This window comes from Hippocampus bargibanti, linkage group LG16 (assembly GCF_051943395.1).
Source record: "Hippocampus bargibanti isolate YZ-2025 linkage group LG16, ASM5194339v1, whole genome shotgun sequence".
Classification (NCBI taxonomy): Eukaryota; Metazoa; Chordata; class Actinopteri; order Syngnathiformes; family Syngnathidae; genus Hippocampus; species Hippocampus bargibanti.
Genome location: NC_142749.1, coordinates 15,227,583 through 15,240,135, shown reverse-complemented (window position 1 = coordinate 15,240,135; position 12,553 = coordinate 15,227,583). Strand labels below are relative to the sequence as shown.

The 12,553-nt window shown below is 41.8% G+C and overlaps 1 protein-coding gene across 4 annotated transcripts in view; it reads right to left on the bottom strand.

The window, feature by feature from the left end:
• The window catches only part of cadm1a (cell adhesion molecule 1a), a 245,214-nt gene that overhangs the window by 59,672 nt on the left and 172,989 nt on the right, over positions 1-12,553 (bottom strand). For all 4 annotated transcript variants that reach the window (XM_089016967.1, XM_089016968.1, XM_089016969.1 and 1 more), the window contains exon 2: positions 2,167-2,184. In XM_089016967.1, the coding sequence (XP_088873093.1) occupies positions 2,167-2,184 (18 nt within the window). The remainder of the gene's footprint in view (positions 1-2,166; positions 2,185-12,553) is intronic.

The window sequence follows — 12,553 nt, the reverse complement described above, 5'->3', positions numbered from 1 at the left end:
CACCCCCCTTGCCCCATCTTGAATCTTACGGTGGCTAGAATATACATTCCATCTTGATCCAGAAGCGATTGTCACCAGCTAGCTTGTAAGCTATCACAGTTGGGCATAGCAAAAATGACTAAATTAGTCACAATAGAGCGTTAGCGCTCAAGTTTCATTTGTTCTTAATTAGTGCGGGATCACACTGGCCTGGCTTTTAAAATAAACAGAAGTATAGCTATATGGAAGTACAGCTAGCTATAGCAACCTCTTTTTAGCTAGCGATAGCAACCTCAACTTTCTGTGTGTGGTTAGCAGTCACTTTGAGTTACTGTAAACATCCCCCTTGCCCCATCTTGAATCTTACGGTGGCTAGAATATACATTCCATCTTGATCCAGAAGCGATTGTCACCAGCTAGCTTGTAAGCTATCACAGTTGGGCATGGCAAAAATGACTAAATTAGTCACAATAGAGCGTTAGCGCTCAAGTTTCATTTGTTCTAAATTAGTGCGGGATCACACTGGCCTGGCTTTTAAAATAAACAGAAGTATAGCTATATGGAAGTACAGCTAGCTATAGCAACCTCTTTTTAGCTAGCTATAGCAACCTCAACTTTCTGTGTGTGGTTAGCAGTCACTTTAAGGTACTGTAAACACCCCTCCAACCCTCCATCTTAAATCTTACAGTGGCTGGAATATATCTTATACCTTCATCCAGAAGCGAATGCCACCAGCTAGCTTGTTAGCTAACACGTTTGGGCCTAGCAACAATGACTAAGTCAGTCGCAATAGCGTGTTAGCCGTTTCAGTTTGCGGGGTCGGACTGGCTTTGAAAAGGCATGAATAAAGAGCAGTCGTAATCCAGCCTCACCCGACGATTTAGTTGTCACAGCCGACCACCCACCCGCCATTTGGCTGACCGAGAGCAGGCCCGTGAAGGACTGCTCTCGATCTAATCAACTCAAGGGGTTTTGGGATAGGAGGTGGGGGGAGGGTCACGTGGGAAATGGCTGGCTGTTCAAGTCTAATTCATGCACATATAAATAACTGTCACCGGCCCCGCTAATTAGATTAAAAAGCTCGGCGGAGAAGAGGGGGAGCTGAACTGGAGAGGCCGCACGACTTGATTTGCTGCCTGAGAAAAGACAGATTTCTATTTATTTTCATCAGGCATTGGTTGGACCTCAGGTGGAATGAACGCGGTGAGGACCAGAGAGATTGAATCGCGACATTTCATACCTGTTCACACTTAAAAGACAATGGACACCATTTTTTTTGTTTCCTGACATCAGAAAAACATTTCATAGCATCTGAAATACCTAAAACATGCACGCTGATATTTTTAGTCAAATGCAAAACACCAATAAAAATGACTTAAAGTCTCCCAAAACTGCCACAAAATGAGCTCGAAAACTGGGTAGATTCAGAAAGTCCCGCGCCCTTGACGTCAGTATTGGTCACATACTGCCTTGCTCCAGAATCAAAACAATGGCTTCAGAGAGTTTAGATTCGGAGAAGGTGCTTTCTTGTTACTCATCCAGTTATGATTATCATTCAAATAGTTCTGAAGAGGAAAGCATAAATATTTGCAATCGATTAAAGAAGTCCTCCCGTATCAATTCGAGCCGCCAGGACATGCACACGATGGCGCACAAGCTCGTTGGAAATGGGCTGATTTGTCCGCTGGAAATTTGTGTAAACTTACACCTTTATGTAAAACTACAACGTGTTACCGCAATTGGCTGCGACACACAACGATTCACCATCGCGTTATTTATGTAGTTTTCCTTCTAATTTCACAATCAACACAGTGTTTTCAGACAAAAAAAAATATCCAAAATGCATTGTGTGTCACTTTCTCGGTCAGGGGCATTCCTTCAGTGACGTCACGTCAGGAATCGTCACCAACTCGAAAACAAGACTTCCTGAATATTCAGCGCAAGTCTTAAAACGAAAAATATAGCTATATACGGTGGAATCTTTGTAAAATGCGCTCAGTAGAAGTCATTTGAAGTGATTTTACAAATTATGGACGCAACTTGTCCAGAGGTGACGGTTGTCCTTTAAGCAACACATTTTATGCTAAGCAAAAAATGTGGAAGTGAGAGGTAAAATTGAGGGTAGCTGAATAAAAAAATAAAACTACAAAAAATAACATGGAAGAAATAGAAATGAACTGGACCTACCTGGAATCTGTGCAGCTCCTGCAGTGGTAGGGAAGGGGAAGGTTGAAGGGAGAAGAGAGAAGAGGGGAGTGGCGGGGGGGGCAAAAACAGAAAAAGAACGTTAGCATTCAAAGATTTATACTACTTGCACGGAGGCTCATGCTGCTCACGTATAAATAAAAGAAAATGCTACCCGCCTTCATGCTGTTTCGCCGCTGAAAAACGCAAATGGTTAACCATTAAAAGCTTATTAGCAAGATGGGCGGTTGTTGACCTTTTGAATAAAAGCGGAAAAAAGTCATGTATAAATCCAAAGCGAATATTCACATTATTGCCACATTTCTGGACTCATGGAATGAATCGAGGCAAGAAAAAAAACCACCGGAATTATCGGACATACCACTGTAAATTGGCAGTGTCGCATCACTTTGGATTGCAGATCAGCACCGTTTTTGAGTAGAGGATCAGCTCAATTGGATTTTGTCATGTGCGATATGAGAGAACGACCCACACGTTGGAAAGTTGAGATTGTGGATGTGTGGCTGATAGAGATTAGACAGAATAAGAAGTTATCATATTTAAAAGTTTCATGCTTAGCTAGCCAACCAAAACGAAAGGCGCAGATGGCCTGAGGTCAATCTGAGGTCAAAAGACACAGCAAGTTAAACTGTCATCTTCATCTAGGAGATCTGGCCTTGGACAGTATTTCGGATTTGGTAAACTTCTTTATCACCGGAGATATTTGCGACTTGAAACCCCTTCACAGGAAGAGCTCATGAGCCAGGTTACAAATTTATCAGTTCATGAAAGAGACAATGTTTTATTGCTAACAGCTGTTCGCGCTCAGAACGTTCCAGGGGGGTGGTATTCTAATCAAGAAAACTATGTTTTACTAATGTATCACTTAAATTTGTATATACTCTCAATAAAAAAACTTGGCAGAGGGCTGCAGAATTCAGGCGTCTGTCATGAATGGCTACGTCTCCTGCCGGCAGTAAAAGACAATCTTTCTGGGTCCGAGCCTTCGTCCACAGTGTCCGATCGAACATCTCTGACACTGGCACAAAAATGCCATGTATCAACAACATTTTGAGGAGAAAATAAAGGACTGCAAAAACAAACTACTTTCCACAACTTACGAGTTTGAGTTGTCTATGCAAACTTGAGCCATGGAGCTCACTGACAGCCCCGGCCCGCGTTGCCAACCGGCATCAAGCCGCCAAGCGGGCATGGGGACTGCGACTAAGCAGCGGCTCTTGATGAGAGAAGCCATTTCCTCTTCAACTTCAGTTCAATCACAACGAAATCGCAATTAGTGCAGCCAGCGAGACTGAAAGACGAGACGTTTGAAAATGAGCTGCAGGGGGTGGCGGTGGGGTAGGGCTGGTTGCAGTATATAAGAGGTGGCCCATTAGGAGAGAAGTAGAAATTATATGGGAGGGACCGTCACTATTTGATCTTTCCACCTCCCGCTGAGCAGCGTTATGGCGCAACTGTAGTGAAGCGAGATGGTGGACGCTCTGAAAACTCTCCTGGCAGAGATGAAGAATAATTTGATGTGTAGGCTCTCAGTCGTACAGGAGTGGTCCATTGATGAAAAGATTTCTTCAGTCGTCATCTGTACTTCTTTTAAGGTGTCGGACGTTTAGCTCCTCACCCGAAGAGCTTTGTCAGCGAACGAAAGTTGCGCCGGTAACTCTAGCCCTATATCTTGTATATCCCTAATGGACAGAGGTGGCTGTGCCAGACCTCTGCTCCGATAGCTCCCTGCTTTAAGGTTGGGGGAGCAGTAGGCTTCGTCATGTTGATGAGGTGATACCAGGGCTAATGGGGCAATCAGAGCCAGGCATAGAACATTAGAGGTAATCAGACAGAACAAAAAAAGTAATCAGATTACCTTCAGGGAGGACTCTACCGCTACCCAACCTTAGACTACGGAACTTTCAGAGCAGGGGTCTGGAACTAAGTAAAGCAGTAGACTTAGTCATGCTAATGTGGTGATACCAGAGCTAATGGGGCAATCAGAGGCAGACATAGACATTAGAGGTAAGAAGACAGACCAAAAAAAGTAATCAGATTAGCTTCAGGGAATACTCTTCAGATCCACCAACCTTAGAGTAGGGACCTATCAGAGCATAGGTCTGGAACTGAGTAAAGCAGTAGGCTTAGTCATGCTAATGAGTTGATACCGTGGCTATGGGACAATCTGTGCCAGGCATGGAACATAAGGGGTAATCAGACAGAACAAAAGAAGTAATCAGATTCAGGGAGTACTCCACTGTTCCCCCGACCTTAGAGCATGGACCTATCAGAGCAGAGGTCTTGCCACCTCTGCCCATTAGGGATATACATTATATAATGCTAGAGTTACCAGCACAACTTCAATACGATGACGAAGCTTTTCGGATGAGGAGCGAAATGTCCGACACCTACAAAGAAGTACAGATGACGGCCGAAGAAACCTTTTCATCGATTGATGATTAAAGTTCCTGTGTCTGTATTGGCGATCCAACTCCATAAAGCACCACCAACCACCATTTCCCAAGTTTAAGTACAGCAAGCAATAATGCATTGATTAAATCTCTGATCAGCTGCCTAAGGGGCATGAAATTGGACACGACGAGTGCGACGCATTAAAAACTAATTATCAATAGCGCCCGATCCAATTGTCTTTCTCTTTTAAACCAGTCGCGGCGTTAAATCAAGTGTGGCGAATGGAACACGGGCGTATCACAATGAGCGGCAGGGTTAACAAGCTCACCTGTATTCCGCCGGCTTCGCTACATTATCATAATGTCGTTTCATTACCCGACGGCGAGGTCACGCTTCCCGCTCTGAGCTAAACAAGCGACGGGTGAAGTTCGCCAAAACATAACTGGATGACGCTGACTCAAGACGTTTCAACACGGCGAAAAATGGCGCCAGATAGCCTAAAAATCGATATCGTCCACGAAGCCGGCGACCGACTTTGGGGTTGGCGATTAGCATCCAAAATTTGCATGAGAGCTAACTTTTGAAGATGTTTAATGATCAAAATACATCAATATACATCAAAATACAAATATTTGTTTTTTATGTGTTTTTGCTTCGCTGCTACCGGGACACATTTAATGGGTGTCAAAATGTAATGTAAAAAAAAAATAAATCGAAAAGTAATCAATTCTTCAATCAGTGCGTTAATTTACAAGCTTTTTTAGCACACCAGTGCCGTAATTGTTATTTCTTTTTTTTCCTCTCTTCACTTCTTTTTATTTATTTGGCTATCCAGCTGTCTATCTAGCTAGCTAGCTGTCTCGCTATCTAGCTAGCTAGGTACCTAGCTAGTTATTTTCTATTTGCTTTATTTTTTATCGATATTTGCTTCAATTAGCTGTATCGCTGGCTATTTATCAGCTATTTAGCTCACTATTAGCTATATATCTGGCTAGCTATCTAGCTGACTAGCTATTAGCTATCTATTTGAATTACTTCTGGGTTGAGTGTGTGGCTGCCGCTGCTCACCAACAGGAAAACTGATCCTGTGACTGTAAAGTGACCTTGAGAGTTTTGAAAGGCGCTAAACGGATGAACTTCCATCCAATAAATTCGAACACCCAAACGCTAACCGCTACACATCCTCTGGGCAGAAAAATCATCAATCAAGCGCAAGATCATCTCAAATATTGCCGAAAATCGGCGCGGGCGGGCGGTCGTCAAAACTTGCCGTCTAATCCTTAAGGTGTTTTAAAAAGGGAAAAGACTCGGGGCGCCCTTATCTCAGGAGGTCAAGCGAAGGTCCACAAGCATCAATTTTAAATGAGCGGAATGGATTTGCGCTAATGGAAACCCAATGGCTCCCAGACAGCGTTGGGACCCGGCGGTGCGAAGAGACACCAAAGAGGCTTGGCGATAGGCGACCCACTCGACTGTGCCAGACTAGAGACCAAGTGGAGAAACCGATTTGGGGCTCACCCTATGAAAGTCCAGAATGCGTGAGAAATCTAGCAAATCTAGGGTATTCAAGTGAAGCGGTCTCTCCGTCGGTTTCGAATACAGTAAAGTCTCGTTATATCGATATTCAAGGGAGTCAGAAAAAATATCGATATAACCGGGACTATCAATATATCCCACCCTGTTTGCATGTAATTTTCTCCGCGCGTGCATAGAAATAGTATCGATATAACCGGGACTATCGATATATCCGATATCGATATAACGAGACTTTACTGTACTTAGAATTGACTACAATTTCAGATGCATCCATCAACACGAGCGCCGCCGCCAGTGACCTTGAAGCTAGTAGAAAGGTTACGGGGGAAGAACATAAATACGTCTGATTGTCTGGCGGAGGTGACGGAAGCCCATTTCTAGGTGTTAAACTGCTCTTGACAACGACACGGCTAAACATAGATGGCCTCGAAATACGATTGTCGCTTGAAATTGAGTTACTATGCAACTTCCTTCCTTCTGACTTAGTTTTTTTGGTGGTTTACAGATAGGATAAATCCTTCTGTGTCATAAGCCCAGGATGACTCATTATAGCAACATTTCCGAGCTGATCCTGAAGGCCTGGAGGAAATCTTCAATGAAAATTTCAATGAAAAGAAGACAGAAGTTATACTGTTTGGTCCCAGTGGCCCATGTAGACTTGGGCCCCTCTGGCTCCTTATCTGAAGTCAACAGTCTCAAACTAGGGTCTTAAACTGGACAGTGACTTTCAACTTGACCGACAAATTGGTGCTGTTGTTAAATCCAGCTTTTTTTAATCTTCGGTAGCTGGCTGAAATAAAACCTAACCTTTGTCATGAGCACCTTGAAGTAGTAATTCATTCCTCTGTCACATCTCGGCGACTGTAAAGCGCTTTACTTTAGAGTCAACTAATCCTCAATTAAGCATCTCCAGCTCGTCCAGAATGCTGCTGTTCGACTAGTAACTGGTACTCGTAAGAGGGAGCATATACAGTAACTAGTACTCTGGCAATCCTTCACTGGCTCCCTATACACTTTAGAGTTCTTTTCAAGATCTGATTATTTGTCTTCAAATCTTCAAACCCACCCCTACACACCTTCCCGACGCCTCAGGTCTACCGACAAGACATTATTAGATGAGCCAAGAACTCATTGGAGGCTCAGAGGGGATCGAGGGTTTTGTTGCTGGTCCCATGACCTGTCACTGAACATTCGGAAAGCCCCCTCGCTGCCCATCTGTAAAACCAGTCTCAAAACTCACTAGTTCACTTTGGCATTCGACTCTGCATGATTCCGACTTGATCTTGGTTCCACTCTCTGGTGCTTTCTACTATCTTTGTCACTGCTTTGTTTCCTGACTATGATAGCTGTACATGTTAAGCTATTTGTTTCATCTTCAGCTGTTTTTAAAGCGCGATATAAATCAATATGTATTGTATTGTACTGCCGCAGCTTAGAACTGAAGCGGATTAACATGGGACAGGAGATGTGAGACAATCTCTTTTCGTCAATGGATGCTAAAGCTACGTGTTTGCTTTCAACATTTAGCTTGTAGCGCTATATAAATCAATATGTCTTATATTGTAAAGGGAGGCCAGAGTGTAACCGCACCGAGCTAAGTGCTGTCCGCCTCAAAGACTTTTTGACAAATATCCGCTCAAACTTTATTCCGCCTCGGTTAATCTCGTAAAAAGTCTTAAGCTAATGAGAGTACAACATTTGCGCGCGCCTGTGTTTTTGTTTGTCGGCGTTTTTTTTTTACAGATAAAATGCTTCACTCTGGAGGCTATTACGCAATGTACTCATTCCCTTCCAGCCTTGCTCTTTACTTAATTGAATCAGCCGGTGCCCGTATCAGATGTTCCTTAACAGAACCCCTGAAACCTATCCACCCTTTTTTTCCTAATACCATTAGCGGGCGAGCAAGATGGATGCTTTAATCCCGTCGCACAAAAAAAAAAAGGGAGAGCGTGCCCTACAGTCGAGACATAAGACGCAGCGTCCGCAATATTCCTCGCTCGGAGCGGTCGTCTTGACCTATCACCGCTTGATCAAGAGCTACAATAACAAGAGGCCATTTTCTCCCGCTCCCCAGTAACAGGCTCGATATAAGCAGGAGGAAATAAATTACGGCGACACGTTACAGTCGGCGGCTTTTCATTCCCGCCCATGTATTCCAGACGTCCGTACTGGTGCGACGTGAACCAGTGCGGATACGGCGTACTTCCATTTGACACAATGGCGGCACGGGGGAGGGAGGTTACGTTCTGATTCCGCAGCCCATTTTACGCCGTGTCAAACCAGGAGGTACATGATTTGCGGTCTGCCTCGGCAACAAGCTCATTTTATTTAAGAGGCCCGGCACCATTCAGAGGCGAGGGGACACAAATACAGACAGAAACAACATACCAATAAGGAGCCTGCCATCGTAATATGAGTTGCTCTTCGCAGAGGACAAAGAATATATGCCCGTGAATATGATTACAGTAAAGTCTCGTTATATCGATATTCAAGGGAGTCCGAAAAAATATCGATATAACCGGGACTATCGATATATCCGACCCTGTTTGCATGTAATTTTCTCCGTGCGTGCATAGAAATAGTATCGATATAACCGGGACTATCGATATATCCGATATCGATATAACGAGACTTTACTGTATGTAGCAATGTTATTCTATAGCTCTTCGGGAGGCGTTTTGTATTGCTACACAGACAAATCTGCTATTCTTGTTTTGAATACACAATTGTGTATGATTTCATAGTCAATTTCAGCTTTGAGTGACAATAGAAAGCTTGAAGGTGTTCTTTTTTGGTCGACGTTGTCACCATCTGCCAAATTGCGGCAAAATAAACACATAAATAAACAACTAAATAAATACATTTAATAAAAATAAAAACAAAAATAAAACATATATATATTATATAAATATAAATAATAATCCATTTATTTCTAAGCGCCTTTCAAAACTCTCAAGGACACTTTACAGTCACGGGATTTTTTTGTGCGGGTGAGCAGCGGCAGCCATTCGCGCCAGCGTTCACTCTACTCTGATATAAATATCAGAATCAGATCAGAATCAGAATCAGAATTATCTTTATTGCCAAGTATGTAGGACACACAAGGAATTTGTTTCCGGTAGAACACGCTGCACTAGTATCGTTGTCAAAAAAACTGCTAAGTGGCACTATACAGTTCCATTTTGGCTAAAATATACGAATAAAAATAAAAATAAAATGAAATACTAATAAAATACTAATAAAAATAACATGTAAAGAAAAATTTAAATAAAATACAATGATAAACAAATTAAATAAAAATAAAATAAAATAAATATTAAATAAAATACAATTAAATACAATGAAATAAACAAACAAAAATATATAAATATAAATATAAAAACACAAATACAAGTAAAAATACAAATGAAAATAAAAACCAATAAAATACCAAGAAAATAAAAAAAATCTAATTCAATAAAAATGTAAATAAAAAATTGAATACAAATTTAAATAAAATAAAATGATAAACATATTAAATAAAAATAAAATAAATATTAAATAAAATACAATTAAATACAATCAAATAAAAATAAAGTAAAAAAATGCACTAAAATAAAATAAAGACTTTTATCTGAAAAAAATACAATGTTTTTGCTCCATTTAAATTAAAGAAGACATACTGTCAATGGCCATTACAGAGCCCATACTTGAAAATGTACACTCCACTGGTCTTGTTCCCCTCCCATAAATAAATATGAATCAAGGGACGTTTCTTATCCCCTCCTTTAATCCACCCCACCCACTTCCCACTTTTAGTTAACGATCCACCATTCTCCCACCCGCAGTTTCCCACCCGCATTTTTTTGCCATTCTATCCAAACTGCCGTGTAATTGAATCAGCAGAAAAACGCATGAGCGGCAACAATTAGCTCAGTCGCTCACAATATGGACAAAGAACCGTGTGTTAGGATAAGCACAACAGCAGAGAGATAAAGCCTAGACGGCTGAAGAACCGGAACGGTAAAACCAACATTGGCCGGGCACATGTTATTCCGTTCCCATAATAACGTTGACATTATTGTTTGACTTACGATGGCACTCACCGGACGGGTGTCAACGTCGGGGGAAGTGGGAGTAATAAAATCCATTTTTAGTCCTATTTTTAAGGTGCCGGGAGTTTACTTCATCATTTACTTGTCAGGCAGGTTCTACGTTCCAAAAGCGATGAGGATTTTTGATGGAGTGATAGAGATTCTGGAAATCAATGGAGGAAAGTTGGAGAAACACAGCAGGGACATGGAGTCATGTGACCGACGGAAGTGGGCGTGGCCTGATGACAGGTGTCAGTAACGGGCTGATTAAAAAAAAAAAAAAAAAAGCATCAAGGAACCGGGACCACAAAACAAACAGGTCTCTAAGCACTGCCAGTTTTTCCTTCACCTGAAAATTCAGGATTTAAATTTTCGACTTTTGAGACAGTTTTACAAAAAAATAAAATTAAAGAAATGCAAAATACACTGATACCTTGGCTTATGAACTTAATTGGCTCCCAGACAGAGTGTTTAAGGTGAAAAGTGTGTACCCCAAAAAATAATTTCCTATAGGAAACCATTAAAATGAGAATGATCCGTTCCCAGGTCCCCATAAAACATAATTTTCCAATTTCTAATTTTCTAAGCTTTAAAACTACACAAAATATAACTTAGCATATTTGACAATAAAGCTGACTTGACTTATTTTAGGTATGATCAATGTGCTATGGTATTATAATTAAAGAAATAAACTGTGCTGTATAATAAAGTCGTTTTATTTACCTTTGTGATGGTCGTTTATGGCTTGATGGAATGGAGTGGCCGGTTTCCTCAGCATTAAACACATGATGAGGAACGTAACCTTCTTCTTTCACCATCTTGAGGAATGATCCCTCGTAGGTGCTTTCTCTGCGATAATTTGACCTAGTTCCTCATCAATTGTGTTCTGTTTAGCTGGGTTGCTCGTCTACCAAGGTAAAACTTTCATAAATGTTACGTTTGTAAACCGAAAAGTTCGTAAGCCAAGGGGTTCATGAACTGAGGTAAATAAAAATATTCCCAGAGCTCCAAAATCACAAATTCAACTGATGGCAAAGCGCCACCGCCCCCCCACCCCCCTCCACCTACTTGTTCAAGTAATCAATAAACACCATCCAATTTAGTTTTATTGACCAGGCTTTTCGCGGCATCCTACCATTTCTCAATTAGCAACGGCGGCGTCAGCATCGCGTAAATTGACATCTAAGACTGACTCCAGTCCGCTGAAAGTGCACCATAAGAAAAGCCCCGCCCCCACAACCCCCCCCCCACACACACACACAAAAACAGGCCCTGTTTATGCTGTAATTTAAGTGCACCGAAGCAGGACATTGGAATTCATGAATATCTCAACCACATACAAGATAGATACACTTTGTGCATGCAAAAGGATTTTTTTTTTGCATTTTTTTTTCACATTTGGCACATACATTGAACTGACAGCGGCAGATGATGGACCATAAATACTTCATAAATAGCAATTACCTCAACAAAAAAAAGCACCAAGAAAAAGAGCAGCCATTTCAGTCAATTATTGGATGAGGCTTCGTTCTCAAAGGGGTTGGGGAAAGATGACTCTTGCCTTTCAAGCAGAGAGAGAAAAATGGGGGGGAGGGGCAGGTAGGGGGGGACCTCTATCATGTTGTGGAGCCTCAATAATGTTTCCCGCTACCTTCATGTCAAGGATGAAAGACCCCAAATGTCCTTTGAGCGGAACCCCACCTCTCCAACGTCCCAGAGGACTTGACGCGCATCAATAAGACTTCCATTCCTGAAGCTGTTTGAGGCCTAACGACGCATCTTCTTTCTTTTTTCTGACTCGCTCAGGCTCATTTAAAACGTGCACTTGATGGTTCTTCGGAGGAGAAGAAGGAAAACAAAGATATAATGAAGTTAGGGAACTGTTTCTCGCTATAAAGTATGGAAACTCCATCTTGGGTGTTTTAGCCGGGACAGAAATTCATTTATTTTTTCGATTTTTGACATCCGTGAAAGTGCTGCTTTTGATTTTGTAGTGCTCAAAATGTTGTAATTAATAATTGTCATGATCTGGTTGGCGACCAACGGGGGGCGCTGTCAGCCCTGCCTTCAGCCTCGCAGGTGCTGGTCGTTTAATCACCGACACTTAAAAGGACACCCGGCACGACCATCCGGTGTCGGTTCATTGTTTGCTGTTTGTTGCATGCATTGTGTTTGTTTAACCTTGGCGGACTTTTACTTTTGGTCTTCTTTTGATACTTTGTATTTTTTCTGTTCAGATGATTTTGATGTTTTACATTTTGTTCCTGCTGACCTTTATTTTAATACAATTTGTCAAACAACCTCCTGCTCCCTCCTGCCTGCTTTTTGGGATACGCACCCGCCATCACCACCTCGCAAACTGTAAC